The sequence below is a fragment of the Diceros bicornis genome, chromosome 31 (genome assembly GCF_020826845.1).
Source record: "Diceros bicornis minor isolate mBicDic1 chromosome 31, mDicBic1.mat.cur, whole genome shotgun sequence".
Lineage (NCBI taxonomy): Eukaryota > Metazoa > Chordata > Mammalia > Perissodactyla > Rhinocerotidae > Diceros > Diceros bicornis.
The window spans coordinates 1620620-1645561 of NC_080770.1; the positions used below are offsets into that span (position 1 = coordinate 1620620).

The 24942-nt window shown below is 62.0% G+C and overlaps 1 protein-coding gene across 2 annotated transcripts in view; it reads left to right on the forward strand.

The window, feature by feature from the left end:
• Positions 1 to 24942, forward strand: part of OSBPL5 (oxysterol binding protein like 5) — a 75050-nt gene that overhangs the window by 29232 nt on the left and 20876 nt on the right. The window contains exons 2-9 of one of the 2 annotated variants that reach the window (XM_058526129.1): positions 8733 to 8889; positions 11298 to 11380; positions 17398 to 17478; positions 17720 to 17821; positions 18983 to 19186; positions 20042 to 20126; positions 22621 to 22792; positions 23170 to 23362. In XM_058526129.1, the coding sequence (XP_058382112.1) occupies positions 8754 to 8889; positions 11298 to 11380; positions 17398 to 17478; positions 17720 to 17821; positions 18983 to 19186; positions 20042 to 20126; positions 22621 to 22792; positions 23170 to 23362 (1056 nt within the window). In that variant the 5' untranslated portion in view covers positions 8733 to 8753. Of the gene's footprint in view, positions 1 to 8732; positions 8890 to 11297; positions 11381 to 17397; positions 17479 to 17719; positions 17822 to 18982; positions 19187 to 20041; positions 20127 to 22620; positions 22793 to 23169; positions 23363 to 24942 lie in introns of those variants that run through there. The other variant, XM_058526130.1, reaches the window with a different exon arrangement.

Genomic DNA, 24942 nt, shown 5'->3' on the forward strand with positions numbered 1-24942 from the left:
CGTCACTGAGTCTCCTTGGGAGCTTCTGGGTGCTTGAGGGCCCCTCCCGTGTCTGTGCTCTGCAACTTTAAGCAGACGGTCCTCAGAAAGCCTCTGAGGAGGGGAGGACTTGCTGCCTTTTCCAGGGCTGTGGGCACGCCTCCCCTTCCCCAGAGGGCGGCTGTCTCAGGCTTCCTGTGAGGCCCGCCTCGCCGTGAGCTCACACCATCAGTCATCGGAAGGACACGGGAGAGCTCAGCTGTGTGTGCCCCTCCTGGGTAGCACCACTCTCAAGTGGCACCACGCCCAGGTGGCACCACCCTGGCCCTTCACAGAGAGCATTCCTGTGGTTTGCCTCCTCCTGAGGCACGTGGAGAGGAACCCAGCAGTCTGACCAGGGAGGGCCCACTGGTCCCCTCCCTCCTTCTGAGGGCTCAACCTCGGTTAATACAGCCCAAGATGATGGCTGCTCTTAGGGAACCTGGGCTAGCTGCTTCTCTGCAGAGGGAGAGCCTTGGCAGAGATGCTGTGAGGTGAGTCCCTGCCTGTGCCCACTCCCTCACTGCACAGCTGAGGGCTGATGCCCCCCCTCCCAAGGGCCCCAGCCCCTGGCTCCATCCGTCCAGTGGTGACCCTCCTGGTCTTGGTTCCTCCTGTTTGCTGGCCGACTGCTGTGTGCTCCTCTGGGGCTGGTGCTTCTCACCTGCCTGGTTTTCAGGCCCACTCAGTGGCAGCGTTGGGTCCACCGCCTGATGCCCACCCTGGGGTCACCTGAGTGGGAGCAGTGGCAGAAGGTCCCATGGGAGTGGTAGGGGGTGAGCAGTGGGAGAGACTGAGGCTGGAGGGGTCTACAGGACATCGGGCTTGCGTGAGCCCCCAGGCTCCCCCTCAGGGTCAGCGGTGTCCCGCCACCCCACCACCCCTCCTGCCTCCTGGAGCTGCGGGGTCCCAGCCCTGCCGGCAGGGAGCAAGGTGGACGTAAGTGGAGGCCACAGCCGCGCTGGCCCGCCGTCCCCTCTAGTTCCCTTGTTGGAGCCCCACCATGCTCAAGGCTGCAGGCCCTGTAATAGGGAGGGTGAGCAGCGGGGGCTCTGGACGGCGGTGCACCCAGCTTTGGCCGATTCCCCCCTGCGGTGGCCGCCTGACTGCTTGTCCGTCAGTCTCACTTCCAGGCGGGCAGCCGCCTCTGGCACCGTCTCGCCGGGGTGACACACCGGGCCGGAGCCCCCGAGGGAGAGCCCGGCGAGGGGGTGGGCGGCGACGTCAGCACCCTGGGCGAGTCCCCAGGTGTGTCGAGGACTCCAGACAGAGGCCAGCCACACAGCGTGGCTGGTGAGCGTCTCGTCCAGAAGGGGGCGTGAGGTCACTCTAGGGGCTCAGATGTGGACCCTGAGGCCCGGGGCTGGGCTGAGAGTGGGGCAGGTCCCCTGTCTCCTGCTGGGCCCTGGCACCCCCTCTCCCCGTCGCCCCCCACACTGATCGCTGCCTGGTCGCCCTCCCCCGACGGTGCCACCACCAGGCTGCAGTTTGCGTCGGAAAATCAGTCTCCTTTCATTTGGGATGGTGGGGGCAGGTTCTGGGTGGGACGTGGTGGGGTCAGGCCTGCAGCGGGGACCACATCCGACCGCCGACGTGGCTGGGCTTCCTAGAACCCCAGGGAGTGGGCTGCTGCAGAGGAAGTGGGCGGTGGGTGGGGCCCAGGCCGGCTGACCGTGGCACCGAGCATGCGGTTGGCCTGGTGTCCATCAGGAGGCCAGTGGGCGGCTGCCAGGGGCCGGCCCTAACCAGCAGCCACATGACCGGGGAGCAGCTAGGTGTGGCCATCGCTGTCCCCTGAGCAGAGCGAGTCACTTCCTGCCTGTCTCCCCAGGGCTCAGCCCCACGGACTGTGGTCATGGTTGTGTCTGGGAAAAGTCTCTCTGGGAGGTCTGGCTCCCGCCCACTCCCCCCAGGAGCCTGGCCCCCTGCCTTCCTTTCTGTCCCTGCCCTCAGCCATCTCCAAAGTACAGAGGGGACTTGGGGCTTGAAGCTGTGCCACCTGGAGGGGACCCAGGCATGGCTCGAGCCACGGGACCTCAGCTGGTCATTTCCTCTCTTGGGACCTTGATTTCCGCAACTTTAAAACGGGATGGTGAGATCTGCTCCCCTCACCTGTCCATGTCACAAGAATCACATCAGGTAGGACAAAACGTACAAAGGGCCTGGGGCGCCTGCAGGGTCCATCAGCACAGCAGATGGACTGGAAAAGCCCCGGCTGCAAAGCACTTCAGGGCCTGGACACCAGTCCGGACACGCCGGGGATGCTGCTACATGCCAAAATGCATGCCAGGAGCTCTGAACCTCGCACTGCCCAGTTTGAGCCCCAGGCAGTTGGTCCAGCCTGAGGACAGAAGCCTGGCACGTTTCTGGACCCTCATGCTGGTGCCTGCTCTTGGGGAGGGCAGCTGTTGCTGGGCCAGGGCATGGGGTAGCTCAGGAGGCCCGGGTGGTTTCCCCTCCACAGGATCCTCATGGTCACTGGCCTTGGGACCTTGGCAAGTATGTGGTGTTGACATGATGGCTGCTGTCCTTTAACTGATGACTGCTGTCCTTCCCTGGGACCTGCCAATCTCTCCTTCAGGGGTGCAGGTGGAGAGCCAAGCAACTGGGCTTATGTTGCTTCATCCCTCAGCTTATCTGATTTCGGAGTATTTTTTCCCCAAAGCCTTTTAGAATCTATTTGGTTCAAGCAGAAATATGAGTGCAGACAGGTTGTTGGTAATGGCCCGACAGCAAGTGCCTACTTCTCCTGCTCCCACCACTTAATAGAGAGCCCCTGGTGGCCTGAGCCACATCTCCCCCGCCCTGGGCCTCCTCCCCTCCAGCACAGCTGGGCTGGCCCTGTCGCATTGGACGCTGCTGAGAAAGCTGACCGGGTGCCTTGGGCTCGGGGGTGGGCTCACACTGTGTTCGCTGTCTCCGCCTCCGCAGGTGCCTCCCCGGGCCTCTCTGAGCCTGGGACTTCGCCACCCCCGCTCAGAGCAAACCCCCATTTACAGAGAGGGGCTCAGAGATGAACGTGGCTAGCTGAGGCCACACAGCCGTTAGAGGCAGGCTGGACACTCTCCCGGCTCTGCGTGGTCCCCAGACCCCTGCGGTCAGCATCGTCCCCTCTGCTTCCAGGCCTGCAACAGGATGTGACATGAGTCCGATTCTCTTGGATTCCTTCTCAGTCTCAGCCATTCCCACCGGGAACTGAGGCTCCGTGGATTCCGGCCCCGGCTAACCAGGCCCCGAGTCCCGCCTGTGTGGCCCTGATAAGGCACCAATGACCTTTCTTTACAAGGGGCCCATTGTTCTGGCCCAAAGGTGGGCGTCGGGGGGGTGGAGGGAAGGAGAGTGTTCAGAGGCAGACAAGTGCTCAGAACGTGGCTTCAGTGGGAGAGGGAGGGCAGGGGTCTGGCTCCCGGGGGGGGACGTCAGCAGTAGGATGGGCTCCGTGCCCACTCTCCAGGCCTTGCTGTTGGTGGTTGGCCTTGGCGAGGGATCAGAGAGCTCATCACCCATCAGGTGCCCAAACAAGTTGAACTCAGGGCTGTGGGACCGGCCTGCCCCCGCCTGCTCTGGGCCAGCACCGTGAGGGGAAGCGTGCCCCACCCACTCCAACCCCCAGACCCACCCCAGCCAGGGTGGTGGCAGCAGCTGGACACACCTGGTGCTCCAGAGCAGGGGACCTTGGGGACTTGGTTCCCAGGGGCACACGCATCCCCTAGCACTGGGATTCCTGCTTGCTGGGTGAGCCCGCCGAGGGCTACAGCAGCAACCGTGGGGGCCACTGTCCCCCAGCAGAGCCACCCTGCCTGACACAGAGACGGGAAAAAAAGCTTCCTGGGACTGCGGGAGCTGCCGAGCCTTCCAGGAACGGAAGCTGGTCATGCCTGAGACTCTGGCAAAGGAGGATCCTGGCCTGAGCCCTGCGGGCCAGTCTGGAAAATCCTGCCACGCCCTCCCAGGCCCAGGAGGCTGGCGTGGCCTCGGGTCCAAGGAGGGGGCCGCAGTGGTTGAGTTCTAGGCTTGCAAACCCCTTCCTCTGAGGCGCGGCCAGGGCTGGGCAGTGCCAGGCCTTGTACCCATGGTGACCCCGCTCTGCCCCCTCCCAGACACTGCCCTTCTGCTTCCTGGCCTCCAGTATGAGCCCCCTTAGGGGGCCCCGGGGTCTCTGGGCTGGGGCCACACTCTTGCAGAAACAGCCGACCTTTTGGAGCAGCACCGCCCTAGGCCCCTGCACCGGTATGTCACAGTCCCCTCACGTGCAGGCGTATCCACACACGTGCTGTGCCGGGGACAGTCTCACCATGTGCGGGTGCCCTGGGGCTCCTTCCCCCAGGACCCACAGCGTCCCCTCGGATGCTGGGACTTTGTGATAATGAGGGCCAGGGGAAGCCACGGCTGAATGTGGAAATGGCCTCGTTTATGGCGGCAGGAAAAGGATCTGGACAACTGTCGGCCAGCGGCCAGCTGTGCACAGAAGAACAGCCGGCCCAGTGACCGGGCAGGGAGCATTACTGGCAGGGGGCACGGGCCAGCCCCCTGGAGGTCAGGGAAGCCAGTGAGGGCGGGCACATGCCAGCCTTTGGTGGCTCAGGCGGGTGGACCCCAGGGCCCAAGGACCCTGGGGCTGGGCCCAGAGAGAGCGTACCCCAAGCCCTTGGGCGGCTGGAGCCCAGGCCTGGGGGGCTTCCCAGCAGGCCATGCGAGACAGAGCAGGGAGCGACCCACCGTGGGTGCCGTCCCAGGGTGCTGCTGGCTCAGCCGGGGAGTCCGTTGCCTCATCCCTCCGTTCTTTCACTCCCTCATCTTCCGTCCCTCGTCCTCCCTCCCTCGGACCTCCCTCCCTTCCTCCCCTCGTGAATGGCCTTCCGTGGGGGCTGCATCCCCAGGGCCGCGAGCTTCAGTGTTCTTGGGAGGAGGAGAGCAGTGGGCCGCGGGTGCTGTCAGCCCAGCAGTAGGTGGTTTTGGTCCTCCCAGCTCGCAGCCTCCACGGGCCTGCAGACCCTCAGGGTGTGGATGCCCCTTGTCTCCTGCCAGCGCCTGGAGAGCAGGCCTCCTTCCTCGGCCGCACCGGGCACTCTAATCTTTACACCTGGCATGGCGGGCAGCCCGGAGTGAGAACCTCACCAGGGCTACGGTGGAAACCGGCCCCAAAGCCGGCCTTGGCCGCCTCTCCGAGGATCCTCCCCTGACCTGCAGATGAGGAGGGTCGGAGCCCGGGGCGTTTGCCCTGCCGCCCTCAATCACCCAGGAGCTTCTGGGGGTACCCAGACTCGGGTCCCTGCTGCCGGCCCGGGAAGATGCAGTGAACGGGACAGACAGACACGTCCCCCTCCCCTGGAACTCGCATCCTGTGGAGGGAAGAGAGTTAAGAAAGGAGAAAGGAAGGCAGAAGAGACGGCTCCCGGAACCTCGAGTGTTACGTGGAGAATTCGCGTAGTGTAACACATGAGGAGTGGGACTCTCCAGGAAGCGACATTTCAGCTGAGCGCGGAATGCAAGATGTGGGCGAGGGCATTCCGGGGGGAGTTCCTGAGCAGAGGCCCCTGGCCGGAGTGGGCTCAGCATTTTCGAGAAACATAAGGGGCCAGTGTGGCTGGGCTGTGTGGGAGAGCCGGCAGGGAATGAGGTGGGAGGGTGGCGGGGCCGTGGACAAGGCCACTGACTGGACTGTGTTCTCAATGCAGTGCAGAGCCACCGGGGAGACGTGACCTGGATTTACCTTTGCAATAAACAAAACATTTCCGCCGCCTTTACCACAACCGAGATAACCCCCTGGCCCACAGTAGGCAGCCAGAGACAGCAGCCGGGGGTGGGCATCGGGAAGACCAAGGGAGGCGTGTCTTCAGAAGAGCTGTGGAGACCCTGAAGCCCTCCTGGATCAGAGGTGGCTTGCTGGGGCCCGTGCACTGGCCTGGGGTGTCAGGACGCAGAGCCGACAGTCACTGGCACACACCTATACGGCGTTCAGATTGGTGGGTGTCTGTTCCATACCAGTAGTTCAGTCGTTTGACTGTCACCTCTGGTGTGTCTGATTGTTGGGCGAATAGGAAGGAAGGGGGGAAGGGAAGAAGGAAAACCAGGCTGCTCAGCTGACTGGCTAGAAAGATTCGTGGAGGAGGGGGGTGGGGGGAGGGTTGAGAGACTGAATGGATAGTTGGTGGATGGATGGATAGATAGGCAGATGGGCAGATGGGTGGATGGATAAATGATTGGATGTTTGGATGGATGGATAGGAGGTTAGATGGATGGATAGGCAGGTGGGAAGATGGATGGGTGGGTGGGTGGGTGGATGGATGGATGGGTAGACGAACGGATGGATAAATAGATGGGTGGATGGCTGGGATGTTGGGTGGATGGGTAGATAGGCTAGTGGAAAGATGGAAGGATAGGTGGATAGATGGCTAGATGGATGGATGGATGGATGGATAGGAGGGAGAGAGGGAAGGAAGGAAGGGAGGGAGGGAAGAAAGGAGAGAGGATGGTGTAGGTGAGTGGTTGGTGGAGCTCATGCACTAATGAGTCCCACTGGTCCTTAGCGGTGCTGGGAGAAGGTGTGCAGTAGGCTCTGAGAAGAAAGGCAGCCAGTGATCTCCATGCCCTCCCAACCCTGCCCTGGGTGGAGCCAGGACAGATGGCCAGATGGGGGAGCTGAGACTGAGCTGTGAGCAAGAGCCCCTCTCCCCGCCCCAAGTCTGCAAGACTCAGCCCTTAAGAGAAATGAGGCTCCAGGTGATGGAGGTCGACCTTTGTCATCCTCCCTTATCACACTCCCTAGGGGCCCCCAGGGCAGGACCGAGTGTGACTCACCTTGGCTGCCAGCCTGGGTGCTCAGAACATCTCAGCTGAATGGCGAGTGAGCCAGGCCTCCTCTCACGTGCTGGCCTCCCGTCCTGAGACGCACCTGGGCTGGCAGCACGTGTCCACTGGGACTCTGATAAGCGGGGCTGGGCTGCCCAGATGCCGGCCCTCTCCCTCAGCAGCAGGTTTGCGGGAGGCCCAGCTGAGACGGGGAGAGGGCAGACTCGGAGCCAGGTTTTAGAGTCAGTCCAGCATGGCTTAGGTGCGGCCTTGCCAGTTACTAGTGTGTGACCTTTGGCCAAAACCCCCAACCTCTCTGACATCAGTGTCCCCATCTCTAAAATGACAAAGATAACAAGCTTAGCAGGTGACAAGAGAGTGATCAGGAAGGAGGGGCCAGAGGTGCCACCGGCCCACCTGCAGCCTGGGAGCCCCTCACTCTGACCCCTGGGCCGGGGGTGCAGAGGAGGCCCTGGGCCGCGCCGCACACTCCTGAAGCCCTGCTAGGTCCCGCTCGCCACCCTGTCACTGCAGGAAAGGCGCTGTCCCCAGCGCCAGGGGAAGACCAGACTGAAGGCTGCGGGCCCGCCCAGGAAGGCCCAGGGCCAAGAGAGAAAGCGGGGCCTTTGTCCTGGGCTTGGCGGGCAGCCCTCGGCCCGCCCAGGGAGGCGGCAGGCAGCAGCCCGGGCCTGGAGGACGGGTTGATTAGTGCGCCTTTACGGAGTGCGTCCTCGGGGAGTGGACAGCGCGCAGGATCAGGAGTTGGAGTCCAGCTCTGCCAGTGCCTCCCGGCTGTGACCTCGGGGCAAGGCCTTCAGCTCTCGGAACCACGATCTTCTCGTCTATAATGTGGGCTGACAGCGGTGGGGGCGGTGCCGTCAACTGTCAACCGCTTGCCCCAGCCCTGCTCTGGGTAGGGCGTGAGGGGGACAGGAGAGACAGGGAAGGATCCCGGGAAGAGGCGGACGAGGCCAGGCAGAGGCAGGGCCCGGGAGGGCGTGGCAGGCGGCGGGAGGACTGACTGTGGGGGCCGCCAATGCCGCTCCTTCTGTGGGGCCCTGGGGGCTGTCTCAGGCTGTGCTGGGAGGCAGGACGGAGGCTTACCCAGGAATGTGGTGTCTTGGGGCATGTGAACTTGGGAGCACCTCGACTTCAGCACACCTGTGATTTCTCTCTGGGTTGAGGAAGGTGCTTTGGTGGAAATGACAGGAGCGTGGCCGGGGGGCTGAAGTAGGGGAAGACCAGACTGAAGGAATGTGGGAGGGGAGGGTCTCCTGGCATCCTTAGGCCGGAGGGCAGGCCCAGGTTCGGGGACGGCCCAGCACCACCACCTCCCTGTGCTCTGGGGCCACCTGTCTCGCCTGCCTGTGTCCCCTCTTCCTGAGCAGCTCTTGGCTGCCTCCCCTGCGGGCATCAGTGGCCATCTCCCCACCACGGAGCGCCGTCACCTGGGAGGGAAAGCGTGGTGGCCCGGCATCACTCAGTGGCCCACCTCAGGGTCACTTGGCTGTGGCCAGGGTCTTACAGAGCCAATTTAGCGCTGGACTGGGTGGGCAGGGGTTCTCAGAGAAAGATGTCTCCACACCCGTGATGGGCCGCACTTTGGGGGGGCTGGGTGGGGCTGCTTCTGACAAGGGCTTTGTCACAGCCCACCCTCGATGCCGGCCCTGGAAAGCCTGAGCTTGGCTGGGCAGCCTTCCCCGGGCTGACCGCCCCTGCTGACCTGCAGGCCCCTCAGGCCCTCCTCGTCCATTTCTGAGACATCCCCTGAGCCGGGAGCTGAGCGTAAGAGGGGGTGGCCCCTGCCACTCACCCCTGACTTTCTGGAGTGTCTCTGGCCTCCTGGCCTTACCCCCGTGCATCCAGGGCCGCCCCCGGCCTCCGGTGAGGTGTGACCCCTGCTGTCCCCTCCTTCCTTCCAGAAGCCACCCAGCGCTCAGGCCATGAAGGAGGAGGCCTTTCTCCGGCGCCGCTTCTCACTGTGCCCGCCTTCCTCCACCCCTCAGAAGGTCGACCCCCGAAGACTCACCCGCAACCTGCTGTTTGGCGGAGAGAATGAGCTCTACCCTCTCAGCCCAGGTCAGTGCTGGCTGCGTCACAGGCACGGGGCGGGGGCCGGGCGGCTGCTGGGGCCTGGGTCCTCCGTGGCTTTGCAGCCCGGCTGTGTGACCTCAGGCGGGTCGTTTGCCCTGTCTGTGCTGTCCCCATCAGTGAGGTCGATAGTCTTGCTCTGCTCACGGGCCCCTCAATGCTGGGTGCTGTGCGAGGTGAATGAACAGAGGGTTTGCAGACCCACCAGGAGGTCAAGCAGGGGCTCCCCAGCCCAGGCTCTGGGGGCAGCTCATCCGTCCTTGGAGAGGCAGTGTGGCGCAGTGGTCCCAAACACGGGCCCCGGGACAGGCAGCCTGAGTCCCAGCCCCAGCTCTCTCCTGGGCCAGCTGCAGGACCTCCCTGGGCCTCAGTTTGCTCATCTGTAAATTGGGGATAACATTGGTACTGCAACTAGCTACGGAGGATCCCTGGGCTCTGCGGGGAAGGATTCAGACCTGGCTGCTCTCATGCAGCTCGTGGGTAAAACGCTGAGCGCATAGACCCCTGCGTCATCTGTACCTGCTGCTGCTTTCACGGCTCCAGGCCCACCCCCCCATCACCCACCTCTCCACGTCCCCACCAAGCCACATCTGAGCTGAGCTCTCTCTGCCGTGTCTGTGACTGCCGTCCCGAGAGCCCAGGCCTTCCTTCCTGGTGCCCCTGCTGGGGTCGGGGACAGCGTAGCCTCCCTCCCTCCTGTGCCCCGCCTGGCCTCCTCCGGTCTGCCCCCCCTTCTCCCACCCCCTGCTTTGGGAGTGAGAGACGAGTCCACTCCCTTCCAGGCCACAGCATCCGTCCTGTCCCTGGAGGAGACTGGGAGAGCATCAGGCCGATGTGCTGTCAGGACCAGAGGGGCTTCTGGGGACCGCCAAGCAGATGGGGAAACTGAGGCTGCACGGGGAGGGCCTTGTTGAAGACACGTGGCAGGCGGGGGGTGCAAGACACCTGGGGAAATAAATCTGACATTCCTTCTCTGCTGCCACACCCTCGCGGAGCAGGGTGGGAGGGGAAGGATGGGTCCCACTTGGTGATCAGTTTCCAAGAGATTTGGTCCCCAGAGCAAATGGCCCGGGGAGTGCAGGCCCCGGGCGGGGTGAGGGCCTTTTCCAGGGAGCGCAGGGGCGGCAGGTCCCGGGGGCAGAGGCAAGAAGGCAGCCATGGACAGGCTGCGAGGAGAGAAACCGGCACCCGGCCGCCAACGCCAGGGAGCCGGCACCCCACTCCCTCGGGTGCTCTGAGGGCCCCCAGTCCTCCCAGCCCAGCAGGCAGCACCCATAGTGGGAGACCGCCTTCTGACAGCTGCAGAACAAACCCCCCAAGACAGTTCCTTAATCAAAGGGCCCAGATGCAGGGCCCCACGGAAGTGGAGAAAGACCCTGCTCACCACCCAGCCCGGGCTCTGGGTGGGGGCTCAGGGTGCTTTGCGGATGGGGAAGCAGAGGTGGTGAGGCAGGGCCGAGGGCAGGGCGACTTTGAGTGGCTGCCGTTCCAGGACCTTTCGTGCCCCAGGTGAACCTGGGCCTGGAGCCAGTGTCACTGCCTCAGGTCTCCTTGCCGGCTTTCTGCGGGGCACGGCTCTCGGTCCCCGGCCTCCCAGCCCCTTCCCAGGGCTCCCGGGAGCGAGTCTGCAGAGCCCCTGCCCGGGCTGGATCTTGGGCAGCTGTCCACTGCTCCTGCCTATCCCACTGCCCCTGGCAATAAACCACCGGCCCCAGGAAGCGGGAGCGGCCATCAGGCGGCCTCCTCTGAGACCATCCTTCCTTCTCCGGCGGCGAACCGGGCTTTGGAAGCCCCCTTCAAACAACCAGAGCCAGGGAAGAGGCAGGCGTCTCCCCCAGGATCGAATCCAGGATCACCTCCATCCATCTCCAGAACCCAGACGCCTCCAGCCAGGCTGGAGAGGGAAATGGACACCTGCCAGGGCCGGGCGCAGGGACAGTGTCGGGCCACCTCCCGCCCAGAGCCCTGCACTGGGGGACGACAGAATTCGGTCAGAGGATTCAGGCTATGGGAGGAGGCCAGTAGTGGTCCGGGCGCCCTGAGCCCGCCGTGTGCATATGAGCCTGGACGCCACATTCTTGGCCTGAAAACTGGGGGGTCTGGCTTTCCAGAACCGCAAAGGACATGCCACTCCAGAGCCCAGGGCGCCCGGGGTGCCTCCCTGCAGGCTGTGGAGGCCAGGCTCCCGGGTCTCTCCCAGCCCTGACACTCCCTCCCAGCCGTGACGTGACGTGACGCTGGTGTTGATTAGATCTCAGGGCAGTGTCCCCGCCGCTGCGGCCTCACGCTGGCTTCCTGCCCCGCCCAGGCCGCCTGCACCCACCCCTCGCCTGCCACACTCGGGGCAGCCAGCTTCCCGCCATGCCCTGGACCTCACCCCGGCCGCTGTCTTGCAGGGAAGGACATGGAGCCCAATGGCACGTCGCTGCCAAGAGATGAAGGGCCCCCGACCCCAGGCTCTGCCACGAAGGTGCCACCGGTAAGACGAGGCTGTGGGAGGACCCGGGGAGCCTGCCCAGGGCACAACAGGAAGGGGCTCAGGGAGGGGCATAGCAGGAGCGCCGGCCGTTCTGTGGGGACCAGCTTTGAATGCAGACTGCAGGTCCAGGGAAGGCTGCGGGAGGGGCAGGGCACACAGCTTGTCAGCTGTTTCACCGGAGCCGCCTTCTTGGAGAAACGGGACCAGAGAAAGGCTGTGGGCTGGGTGGCATTCGGGGACAGGAGGCCCCCAAGCCCTCTGTCGAGGGATAAGCCCTTCCTGCCTCTGCCTGTGCTGTTCCCTCCACCAGGAACAGCCTCTCCAGCCTGACGCCAGATTCTAGAAAAGCACACACACACACAGATACCCACGCAGACACACACTCACGCAGACACACACACAGACTCATGAGACACATGCACACACACCCACAGACACACACAGACAGACATACACTCACACAGACACACACAGATACTCACACACACAGACACACTCACAGATACACACTCAGACGCACTCACACACTCACACAGGTACACACACACTCGCAGATATACACACAGACACACACACAGACGGACACACATCCACAGATGCTCACTCACACACACAGACACACACAGACACCCACACACACTCACACAGGCCACATACAGACAGATATACAGGCACACACACCCACAGACACACACACACTCATACACACAGACACCCACAATCACACAGACTCACACGGACACTCACACACAGACTCACTCAGACACACCCACAGACACACACCCATGGACACACACACACGCACACAGATACCCACGCAGACACACAGAGACAGACACACACTCGCACACACCCTACATGTTCCCCAGGCCAGCCCTCCCGCACACTTTGGTCCGGGGAGGGTGAGGAGGCCCCGGCACCACACGCGGACTTGAGGCACACCCTTCCTCCCTGCTCCCCGAGGGTCTCAGGCCGGGGGAGCCCCAGCCCCAGACATTGCCCGAGGGTGGTGGCCCGGGTTCTGGGGTGGGTCTGGGCAGCAGTGCAGGTGGAGCCTGGTTCTCCCCCTGCCTGGCCCCCTGGGACCCTGTGTGACCGAGAGTGACGGCCTGCCTCTCCAGGCCCCGGGTCCTGGCCTGTCAGATGGGTGAGTGGTGGCTCAGACTGGCTGTCTACCACAGGCGATGAAGCAGCCAGGCCTCCAGTGGGTCCCCCGCGCCCGGAGCCTGCGTGCCCTTCTCGGCCCCCAGGGCCGCCGGCTACTGGGCGAGCAGTCGGAGCACCTGCGTTTGTGTCTGTGTGTGTGTATGTGTGTATGCTGGGGATTTTTTTAATTTTTAAAAAATGTTTAATTGTAGTAAAATACAGATAACACAAAATTTACCATTTTCACCATTTCTAAGTGCACAGTTTGGTGGCATTAGGTACATTCACATTGTTGTGCAACCATCACCTCCATCCATCTCCAGAAACTTCTTTTTTTTGTGTGTGTGTGTGAGGAAGATCAGCCCTGAGCTAACATCCATGCTAATCCTCCTCTTTTTGCTGAGGAAGACTGGCCCTGAGCTAACATCTGTTTCCAGTCCTCCTCCTTTTTTTCCCCAAAGCCCCAGTAGAGAGTTGTATGTCATAGCTGCACGTCCTTCTAGTTGCTGTATGTGGGACGCGGCCTCAGCATGGCCGGAGAAGCGGTGCGTCGGTGCGCACCCAGGCCGCCGGTAGCAGAGCGCACGCACTTAACCACTAAGCCATGAGGCTAGTCCTCCAGAAACTTCTTCATCTTCCCAAACTGAAGCTCTGTCCCCATTAAACACTGACTCCCATCCCCTCCCCCAGGCCCTGGCACCCACCATCCTACTGTCTGTCTCTATGGACTTGACTCCTCTAGGTCCTCATATGAGTGGAATCACACAGTATTTGTCCTTCTGTGACTGGCTTATTTCACTCAGCACAATGTCCTCAAGGCTCACCCATCTTCTTTTTTATGGGTGTCAGGATTCCTTCTTTTTTAAGGGTGAATAATATTCCACTGTATGGATAGATGACGTTTTGTTTATCCATTCATCTGTTGATGGACACTTGGATTATTTATATTTTAAGAAACAGATTTATTTCTTAAAAGCTTTGAAAACATGGTTATGTCCTTATAATACCCAATCAAACATACACATGTTGCCAGAAACACTCACTTGGTTCAAATTTCAGATTTCATTCAGTCAGTCAATATTTATTTTCTGAGCATCTTCTGTGTACAAAGCCCCACACTGCTGTAGGTGCTGGGGACCGGTGGGGAGTCATGGATAAACCAAGGCCCTGCTCTCCTGGAGCTTACATTCCGGTGAGGGGAGACACGACAAGTACATCCACAGCACGTCAGAGGCCACGGGGGAAGGAAAGGAAAGCTCCGCACACCCCCAGATACTTGAGACCAGCTTGGGGCTGCTTTAAGGGATCATGGCTTGGGAAAAGATACAAACTCTAATACATATATACATGTATGTACATATGCACATGTCTATACACACGTATATATGTATAGATGTGTTATATATTACCTATTCTTAATGAGATAAAATTCAGATAACATTAAATTAACCATTTTAAGTGATCAATTCAGTAGCATTCAGTGCATTCACAGTGTTGTGCAACCACCACCTCTGTCTAGTTCCAGAACGTTCTCATCATCCCAAACTGAAACTCCGTGAGCCGTCTCTCCCATTCCCCGTCCCGCAACCGCTGGCAGCCTATACTCTAGTTTCCATCTCTGTGGGTTTGCCTGTTCTGGACGTTTCATATAAACAGAATCGTACAGCGTGGTCTTTGGTGACTGGCTTCTTTCACTGAGCATCATGCTTGGAGAGCATCCATGTCGTGGCATGGGTCAGCGCTTCATTCCTTTTGAGGGCTGAGTAATATTCCACTGGGTGGACGGACCACAGTTGGCTTGTCTCTTCCTCAGCTGGTGGACCTTTGGGCTGTTCCCACTTTTCAGCTGCTGTGGACATGTGTGGACGTGTGTTTGTTAGAGTCCCTGCTTTCTCTTGTTTTGGGTTTATACTTAAGAGTGGAGTTGCTGGGCCATATGGCAATTCTATAGTAATATGGAATTCTCAAAAATTCTATATTTAACTTTTTGAGGAACTGCCAAACTGTTTTCCCCAGCGGCTGCGCCACCTTACAGTCCCACCAGCAGTGAGTGAGGGCTCCCATTCCCACATCCTCACCAACACCTGTGTTCTTCTGGGTTTTTAAATCATTATTCTAGCAATCCCAGTGGGTGCGAACTGGTGTCTCATGGTTTGACGTGCATTTCCCCAACAATTAGTGATGTTGGGCATCTTTTCACGTGCTCATCGACCATTTGCATATCTTCTTTGGAGAAGTGACTCTTCGGGCCCTTTGCCCATTTTTTAACTGGATTGATTGTTTACTGTGAGTCCTTGTGTGAGTTCTTTATATATTCTGGGTGCTAGAACCTGGTCAGATATGCGATTGCAGATACTGCTGTCTCCCATTCTGTCGGTCGTTCTAAATTACCTTCTTAAAGTAACTTTGGTAGGTGGCACCTTTCTGGCCAGACGCTCGAGCTCGCGGTTCTGAGCAGCGTCTCTGATTGCTAAGGTGCTTCATCGCCGCGCAGGGGCGCTGGTGGCAGGCACGAGTGAGCAGAAGGGCCCCGGGGGCCTGGGCAGGGGCCCCGCATGGCCCTGAGGAGGGAGGCCTCTGCGGGCACTGGCTGCAGTGCTGGGCAGGGGCTGCAGTGACCAGATGCGAGTGGCCTTGCTGGGCCCCAAACCAGAGGGTTGCAGGGCGCAGATGCTCCGTCTACACACCCCGCCAGGCCCACCGCCCCAGATCTCTCCTTCTCTCTTCCTCTGCTGCCTAGAACAAGCACAGCTCCGTTCCACCGCATCTGGTGGAAAACTGGGCTGCAGGGAATTGGCAGTGGGTTCGTACCTTTGTTCATTCATTCAAGATGCTTCCCGAGCTCCCAGCTGCCAGTGCCAAGGGGGTGCTGGGGCGTAACCGTCCCCGGCAGGAGCCCTAGACGGTGAACAGAAACATCTGTGTGGCTGTAATTGCAGAGGGCTCTGGGCGGGCCACGGGCGGGTGTGTCATGGGGTCTGATGCCAGCAGGGCCATCAGAGCCGTCTTCCTTCTGGTTAAGCGGCCCACTGGGGCCTGAGGAAGGAGCAGAGGCCGTTCGGCAACCAGAAGAACATTCCACGCTGGGGGAACAGCATGTGCTAAGTGAGCTGGGGATGCCGTGCACAAGACCCAGATCCTCAGGAGGGCAGCCAGGAGCATCCTGTCGGTCAGCCCCGGCCCCTGGAGGCCCGTCACCTGGCCGAGGTCCGGCATACACATCGTCACTCAGATCTGGCTCCTTCTCATCACTCCTGCTTCTAAAACAGAGTTCCCCGGGGATGCTTGTCCCATGTCCCTGTCTTCCTATGATCTGGAACGTTCTTACTTGGCTCAGAGAGTGCAGCTCCAGAGTGAGGCTGCCTGAGTTCAGTCAGAGCTCAGCTCCACACGAGCTGTGTGACTTTGGGCAGGTTCCTGAGCCTCTCTGTGCCACCGTCTCCCTGTCTGCAGGACGTGGATAATGATAATAACCGAGTGGGGGTAGTTCACATGCACGCACGCTCTCCACCCCCCCGCTCCCGCAGCCTCTGTTGCTTGTGGATGGCCTGTCTCCTTTCCGACCCCAGCGCCTGATGCCACGCCTGGCACACGGTCCTATGGGGACGCAGCTCCCCTGGACTGTTCAGGTCCCATCCCTGCCGCGTACCGGCTCTGCAGCCTCGGGGAGCTGCTCCACCTCTCTGTGCCTTGGTTTCCTAGTCATTCAAGCAGGGACAAGAGATGGACCCGCCCAGTGAGTGTGATGAGAGTGAGGGGAGCAGATCTCGGCACGGCGCCTGCCGGGACCCGGTCCATCCGGGTGACAACGGCAGCCAATGCTGGTTTCCGCTGCCTCTCATCACCCTGTCACCTGCGCAGGGTGGGAGCCGCCAGCCACCGGGCCTGCCTCCCTTGCCTGGAGGCTCGGGGTGGGGGGGGCTGGCGAGAACACCCAGGCACGCAACCCAGAGAACAGAGCGGGGTGGGCACACTTTTTCTGGAAAGGACCGGAGAGTAGGTGTTGGAGGCTTCACGGCCACGAGGCTCTGTTGCAGGCGCTCGACGCTGCGTCAGAGCCGCAGCAGCTGCGGACAGCGTGCGGACGAACGGGTGTGGCTGGGTGCCAGGAAAACCTTATTTATAGATGCTGAAATTTGAATTCATATGACTTGCATGTCTCACAAAATATTATTATTTTGATTTTTTTTTCAGCTAGTTAAAAATGTAAAACCATTCTGAGCTCGCAGGCCGGGGTTGGGCTTCAGGCTACAGTTTGCCATCCCCCCATCTATAGCCTTTAGTCCTGGCTCGTTCTCCCCACTCCCATCCCTGGCCTCAATTTCCCCATCTGTAAAAGAACTGCAGCCCCTTCCAGCTCCCACGTCCCTGGATGCTTCTCTCGGCCCGTGTGGCCTGCCCAGCGGGCCTGGCAGGCTGTGCCTTCTCCCCGGCAGCCCTGGGCAGGCTCGGGAGAGGACCCAGGCATTGGCCCCTGCACAGCGGCTCCCAGGGCGCCAGGGATGGGAGACCCCCTGCACGTGTGGGCCCCTCTCTGCCCCAAGCTGGGCGCATGGCAGCGGCTCAGATGGGCATCATGAGGATGGTCGTTGCCGGATGCCCAGGGCAGGCGCCCGGGGAAGCGCTGGCCTTGAAGGCCAGGCCTGGGTGTTCACCTCCGGCCTCTTGCTCACGTGCTCTCCTCGGCCACCCTGACTTCACCCCCCGCCCACCCCCAGCAGTGCCGGTGAGCCGGACAGGGGTGCGGGCAGGGATGGGCGAGTGCCTGTCTCTGACCTCTCTGCTTCACACTCTGGGCCTCAAGCCGCCCCACCCCCCGGCCCTCCACAGCCCCAGGCTGCCCCCCGATGCCCCTTTTCTGTCTCCTGCAGGCAGAGTACAGGCTGTGCAATGGATCCGACAAGGAATGTGTGTCCCCCACAGCCAAGGTCACCAAGAAGGAAACTCTCAAGGTGGGCACAGGCCCGGGAGGAGGCACAGGTGTGAGCAGGCACCTGGCCAGAGAGGCTACCACCCCCCAGCCTGCCACAGGCGGGGGGACAAACTGACCACGTTTGTGCCCCCCACTTCCTCTCCCCTCCCTGCCCTGTCCTCATCCCCCGGGGCTGGACGGTGGAGGTCCCGGGGGCAGGAGCTGGGGGGTGGCCAGCCAGGCCTTCTCCCTGACCCGCCCGCGGGGTGCTCTGGGCCCAGGCGCAGAAGGAGAACTACCGGCAGGAGAAGAAGCGCGCCACCAGGCAGCTGTTCAGCGCCCTGACGGACCCCAGCGTGGTCATCATGGCCGACAGCCTGAAGGTAGGCACGACTGGCACCGTGTTGTCCGCGGCTCAATCAGGAGGCCTCCGGGGGGGACGGGGCAAAGTCACAGCCCCTCGGGAGATGGTTCGCTGTGTTTGTTACTGGGAGTCTGTGTCAGTGTCCTGGGGCTGCCCTAACGAATGGCCACATGCTGGTGGCTGAAAACAATAGAAATTCATTCTCTCCCAGTTCCGGAGACCAAAGTCCAAAATTGAGGTGTCGCAGGGCCATGCTTCCTCCCCTGGTTCCAGGGGAGGATCCTTCCTGCCTCTCCCAGCTTCGGGGGGCTCCAGGCGTTCCTGGGCCTGTGGCTACATCACCCCAGTCTCTGCCTCCATCGCACACGGCCTCCTCCCCGTGTCTCTCTGTGACCTGTTCTCTTCTTATAAGGGCACAGTCCCTGGATCAGGGCCCACCCTCCTCCACTGTGGCCTCATCTTCACTTGCTTACCTCTGCAAAGACACTCTGTCCAGTTAAGGTGGGGGCTCTGGCGTGCGGGTGGGGGTCCCGGCTGTCTGTGGCGCCCTGTGCTGGGGCACAGGAGGGAGGCGAAACTCAGGCTTCACGGGAAAGGACCGAGGTTGGGGTCAGAGGCCGTGTCCAGACCTCACTCAGGTGGTGGGCAGTTCCCTCAGCCCCGAGCCTCGGTTTCCCCCTCCGTACGGTGCGGGGAACGCTGCCGAATGCAGGGCTGCCGTGAAGAGCAGACGAGACAAGTGCACTTGGAGCCTGGTCATCTGCAGAGCCCTGGGCCTGCGGGGCTCCTTTCCCCCCCACAAAATTATGCATAAAAACTTAGGGACCAAAGTGACTATATATTTAGAGCGAGAAAACAAATGACAACAGGTTTCACACTTTACACAGTGGGCAGTTGCAGCGGTCACAGCTCGTTGCCGGTCCCTCCCAGGACCCCGGAGGACCTGGGAGCTGAGCTTGCACTTAGCCTTGAGCTTCAGAGCTTCAGCAGTAAATGTGTGCCCAGCTGCAGCGCATTTCTTGAGAGTCACCGTACTTTATGAACTCCTTTTAAAACTAGCAGAGAAATCTGCCCGCAGCCCAGAGCCCCACCCCACTCTGGCCCCCGACCCCCAGCCGTCCAGCTGCCCCGGGGGCATTGGCCTCCGAGCCGTAGCCAGCAGCGGCGTCCCTCCTCGCAGATCCGCGGGACCCTGAAGAGCTGGACCAAACTGTGGTGCGTGCTGAAGCCAGGGGTGCTGCTCATCTACAAGACGCCCAAGGTGGGCCAGTGGGTGGGCACCGTCCTGCTGCACTGCTGCGAGCTCCTCGAGCGGCCCTCCAAGAAGGACGGCTTCTGCTTCAAGCTTTTCCACCCGCTGGACCAGTCCGTCTGGGCCGTGAAGGTGCTGCCGTGGGAGCCCGGGGCTCGGGAGGGCCAGGCCCCCGCCAGGAGAGAGGCCCCACGCGGGCCGTGTAGGAGAAGGGCACCTTGGGCCGTCATGGGGCTCGTCCGGGGGCCCGAGAAACCGGGGGTCCAGAAGCGGCTGTCAGTTCGAAATGGGCCCCTCGCCGCCCAGCTGCGGGGGCCCTGGGTTAAATCTCGCAATGGCCGGGGGATCAGATGCGGTCCCTGGCCCTCCATGTGGAGGTGACACGATGGGATCCAGATCACACCTCAAGCCCTGCCCAGAGGCTGAGCAACGGGGCCATGCGAGCAGCTGCCCCGATCTCACCCCTCATAACCCCGGGGCTGCCCAGCACAGGATGAACTAGAGTCAGGTTGCCAGATCAAATCCAGAATGCCCGGGTGAATTTGGATGTCAGAGAAACATCAAATCGTTTTTTAGTATAAATATGTCCCAAATGTTGCACGGGTACACTTATGCTAAAGAACAGTATTTATTATTTCTCTGAGATTCGAGTTGAACTGGGCCTCCTGGGTTTGCACATGCTGATTCTGGCCGCTCTAGGCTGGGGAGCTCAGAGCTGGAAAGCCGAGGGCGGAGCCACCAGCTAAGAAGGGGCGACAGAGCTCCCGGCCCGTTCACCTCCCTTGTCTGCGTGGCTGGTGCCTGACCCCGCCTGGGGGTCCTGAGGCCCCAGAAGTGTCTGCGTGGCCAGTGCCTGACCCCGCCTGGGGGTCCTGAGGCCCCGGAAGTGCGCATGCGTGTCTCGGTGTGGGTCTGCATGCCCTGAGTGACCTGTTCCACCTGTTCCCGGGTGTTCCCATGAGTGACGCGGGGTCTCTGCTCCTCCAGGGCCCCAAAGGCGAGACTGTGGGCTCCATCACGCAGCCCCTCCCCAGCAGCTACCTGATCTTCAGGGCCGCCTCTGAGTCAGATGGTGAGTCCCCGCCTACCCTGCAGGCCTCCCGGTGGCCCCGTCTGAAACGGAGTCCCCGTGGCAAAGTTGTAGACGTGCATGTGGCCCAGTTCAGGCCCTTCCGCCACCATCTAGGAAGGAGGCAGCCTGATGTCACGGGACAAGCCCTGGCCTGGGCCAGACAGGCCTGCCACTCACTAGTACCCCTCTCTGAGCCTCGGTTTCCCCACGGGCAAAGCGTGAACAGTAACACCTGTCTCCCCAGTCGTTATGACTTTGTATACAGCAACCAGGTCATTACTGAGCGCCGACCACGTGCCAGGCACCATCGAATCAATAGGTTCTACTGTTACCATCCACCTTTGACACATGAGGAAACTGAGGCACGGGCCGGCTGCCAGCAAGAAAGTGCTAGAGCCTGGATAGGAATCGATTTCCCCACTCCCAATGTGTCACACGTTGAAGGAGCGCTCTCCAGTGGTTGCTCCCAGTAAATGCGTCTGCCCCTCCCTCCAAGCCCTCGGGACAGGCACCTCCTGGGGAGGCGGTGAGGGGCTGCCATCCCACCAGTGGTCCAGGGCGGGCAGGGCCCTGCCAAGGCAGCCTGGCCCGGCCCCCCGGGCTCCAGCCCTTCCTGCTTGGAGTCGGGCAGGCGGCGGTCTTGCTGGTGTGATGCCGCCCCCTGGTGGTCAGACTCCGCATCCACACTCTGCCAAGTCTGTAAATTTCACCCTCTTTTCCCAAGTCCCTGACTCTGTGCCAGGCCCCAAGTGGGCCCTGGATGGACAGGGCAGCCCGTGCCGTCATGGAGCCCGCAGTCTTGGGGGAGAGATGAGCAGTGAAGTGTCAGACAAGGCCAATTGGGTTGGAGCGTGAGCTGAGCCCCTGGTGGGGTCGGGGACCAGGATCAGGGAAGAAGGGTGTCCACAGTACTTGTGTGTATCAGGGTGGGCTTCCTGGAGGAGGCAGCAGAGGCCTTGGGATGGGCTCAAAGGGTGCATAATATTCAGGATGTCCAGTCCTTTGTGGGCACCAGAGAACATGCACATTCAGGCCCCAGTTCCAACTTGACGGGTGCTGCACCTATGACCTCCCACCTTTGTCTCCCATGAATGTTTAGCCCAGGCTGGGGCGCTCGGGCTCCAACTGAGCCTGGGGTGAACCCCTGGCAGGACCCCAGGGGTCCCCTGAGAAGCAGGAGCCACCACCCCTGCAAGCCCCTCCCCGCAATTCCCATTCTGTGGTTTTCAATGTTGGGGAAGGAGGCTGCTCAGAGAAGAACCTTCTTCAGAGTTCCTTAATCCCGCACCCCACGCTCACAGACCCCCGAAGGCTGACTGAGGGTAACGCGAAGAGCACGACACATCGTTACAGACCCTCTCGCTCGTGGAAGGGCCACTGTTAGTGATCGCACCAGGATGTTGGGGGTCGCCTGGTGGACACATGTCCTCACCGCTGTTAACACCCTGGGACACACGGGTGGTGCTGGTCTAACCCGCCGGCGGCCTCCAGCAGGAAGGCGGCAGGGACAGGGGACGAGAGCTGGGGATTGGAGGCAGCTGGCTCTGCCACCTCCCCTCTGTGGTCCTGGTCCATTTGCTCTACCCACCCCGCCCCAGGCCTCCCTCCCCGCCCTCCCAGTCGTCCCCAGGGATCTGCTCCACACCGGGAGCGCCCCTCTGCGGCCTTGGCCAGCCCTCCCACTTGGATGCTCCTTGGGTTTGGCAGCCCCCTCCCCAGCCTGCCGCCCACCCTCCTGCCCTGTGCTCCAGGCCAGCAGGAGCCCGAGGCCTGGCCGCCAAGGCCCGCTCCTGTTCCCCGACCTGTGGCAGACGGTTCCCACCAGGGAGGCCTCCTCCCCACTCCATGTGTGGGAACCTGCGGGGCGTCTGGGTGGAGGGAGCTCTGAGTCTTGTTAGGGTGGGACCGTGAGGGGCTGTGTGAGCATCCTTTGATCCCCTCTGAAGGGCAGCTTCCGCCAGACAGGCGTCTCTCCAGAGTCACAGCCTGCCCACTAAGCCTGTGGCCACAGGACTCTTCGGGCCTGCCGCCTGCACGCACACACACGCGCACACACACGCCCACAGCAGAGGTCCCTGTGGGAGGCAGAATCTCCAGGTGGATGGTGGGGAGGGAGGGGGATCTCTGTTGGGGAGGGACAGAGGCCGCATCCCTGGTGGGGAGGGGCAGGGCTAAGTGGGGCTGTCTCCTGGGCTTGGGGGGGGGGATCCCTGAAGAGTCAGAAGAAGGCGGGGAGCTTTCTGGGGGGGCCACAAGAGGGGCTCTTTGGTAAGGATAGGCCAAAGGGAAGGGGTGGGCCCCCCATGTAGGGGGGCCAGAAGGGGCTCCCTGAGGTGAGTTGGGGGCTCCTTGGGACAGAAGAGGGGCATCCCAGTCAGTGGGCGCTCCCTGGTAGGAGGCTTCAGGAGATGGGGACTCCTTGGTGAGGAAGGGCGGGAATGGGGCAAGGGGACTCCCCAGGGTGGGGCCGGCTCAGCCCACACTCCGCCCGCAGGCCGCTGCTGGCTGGACGCCCTGGAGCTGGCACTGCGCTGCTCCAGCCTCCTGCGACTCAGCACTTGCAAGCAGGGCCGCGACGGGGAGCCCGGATCCTCGCCAGACGCATCGCCCTCCTCACTCTGCGGGCTGCCCCCCTCCGCCGCCATCCACGACCAGGACCTGTTCCCGTGAGCAGGGCGCGGAGGGCGGGGATCGGCCCCTCCCGGGAGCCCGGGAACCCCCAGACCCTGGCTGTCACTGGCACTAACACACGGGTCTCTTTGTACGTGGGGCAAACTCAATATGTGGCTGGCCACCCAAGCCTCAGGTCAGGAGGCCAGCCTCCTCCACTCCGTGTGGACCTGAGAGCCTCAGTTTCTTCATCTATAAACTGGGCTCATAGCGTCAAATGCCGGTTGCCATGGCAATTAAACCCAGGGGTGTGGGTGAAGCGCCCAGCAGTGACGGGGCCCTGGGTGGGGGTGCAGGGGTAGAGGGACCCCAGAGTGGGGGTGCCTGGGCCTCACCTGTGACCAGGGACCCACAGGCACCACCTGCCTTCCAGACTGAATGGGTCCTCCCTGGAGAACGATGCTTTCTCGGACAAGTCGGAGAGAGAGAATGCTGAGGAGTCAGATACCGAGGCCCAGGACCACAGCCGGAAGACTGAGAGCGGGAGTGACCAGTCGGAGACCCCGGGGCGCCCTGCGCGGAGAGGGACCACGTATGTGGAGCAGGCCCACGAGGAGCTGGGGGAGGTGAGAGCCTGCCCGCCTGGGGCCCCGGGTGCCACCCTGCACCCCGCCCCTCCTCCCTGAAGCACTGTGGCCGTGCTGGCCGCCCGTCCCCTCGAGGAGAGCCTGCAGGGCCCTGGGTCACGGAAAGGTCAGGATGGCAGGACTTGGGGAGAGCGGGAAGGGCCGTGAGGGCTGGGGGCGAGGGGCAGAGGGAGAAGCCAGGACCTGCCAGGGAGGAGCTGTTGTCTGGAGCAAGCCGAGAGCGCCGGGCCCGGGGCAGCTGTGGAGAAGGGGAAGCGGGGCATTTGGGCGCATCCCGAGGTGTTCAGAGGGGCAGGTCCAGCCAGACTGAGGTGCTGCCTGTGAGGTGGGCGCCCTGGGAGCAAGAGCTGGCAGCTGGGGTGGGGACAGGACTGTGTCCCGGGTCCAGACGTCCAGGGGAGCTGCTGCTGCACGTGAGGGTCTAGGGCTCAGGGCGGTGGTCTGGACGTTAGGGCGTGGGGCGGGCAGCCCGAGGTCGCAGGGGCGGGGCACCCCGGGCTTCAGAGGCTGAGCATGGACAAGGCCCTGCAGAGGAGCCCAGGAGGCAGGAGGGAGCCCGGAGTGCAGGGGTCACGGGGCAGCTGTGCTGAGAGGTGGAGCAGGAGGGCAGAGGGGGTGACCACTGGATCAGTCACCGGGGTGGTGGTGACCTTGCCAGGGCATTCTGACAGGAGGCAGGATTAAAGGGAGTGGGGGTGGGATGTGGGGGTGCAGGGGGTTTCCCCACTGTGGCAGCTGCCCCTGTGAGCCCGAAGCTGGCCTGGAAATGGAGAGATGCTCAGGGCTTCACGTGGCCACTCATCAGCTGACCCTTCCAGGCCCCCTCATGGGGGTCAGGCGTGGCCCCTCCTCCAGGGGCTCCCCGTCCCCTAGGTGCCCAGGCATGCTGTCCAAGCAAGTCCCAATAGGCCTCGGCTGCAGCTGTGCACGCACAGAGAGGCAAAGTGACTTGTGTAAGGCAGCCCAGCAGGGAGGTGATGGATCCCCATGAGGGCTGACTGCTGGCCCTGTTCTGTCTCCCTGGGGGTGGCTGCCATCCAGGCAAGAACGCAGACAGCCCTGAGTTCAGATTCCCAGCTGTGCGACCCTGGGCAAGTCACTTGTCCCTCTGTAGAGTGGGGTGACTGCAGTGAGGGTGCCCGGGGACTGCTGCGAGGAGTGGGTCTAGAGAGAAGGAAGAGGAACGCCAGCGGCCTGGGACCCTGCTCTGCCTCCTTAGCCCAGGTCCAGCTCCAGGCCTCCCTGGGAGCTCAGAGGGGTGGGGGCCTGGGGGGGTCCCCAGCCAAGTCCCTCCACAGCCCAGTCCCGAGGCCTCGGAGCCACAGATGGTGGGGGTCCCCAGTGAGGGGAGATGGGCTTGGTGTTCGCCCAGGCGCTGCAGCCTGGTGGGACTTGCTACAAGCGAGGGGAGGGTCCCCACTGGCTGGCCCTGTCCCATGAGCACCCAACAGAGCTGGCCGTGCCTCCCAGCACCTGCCCTCCCGGCCCACCATCCCGAAACGCCTCTGTGACCTTTTATGAGGTGATCCTGCCTCCCTGAGAGTTTGCTGTCCGGTGTG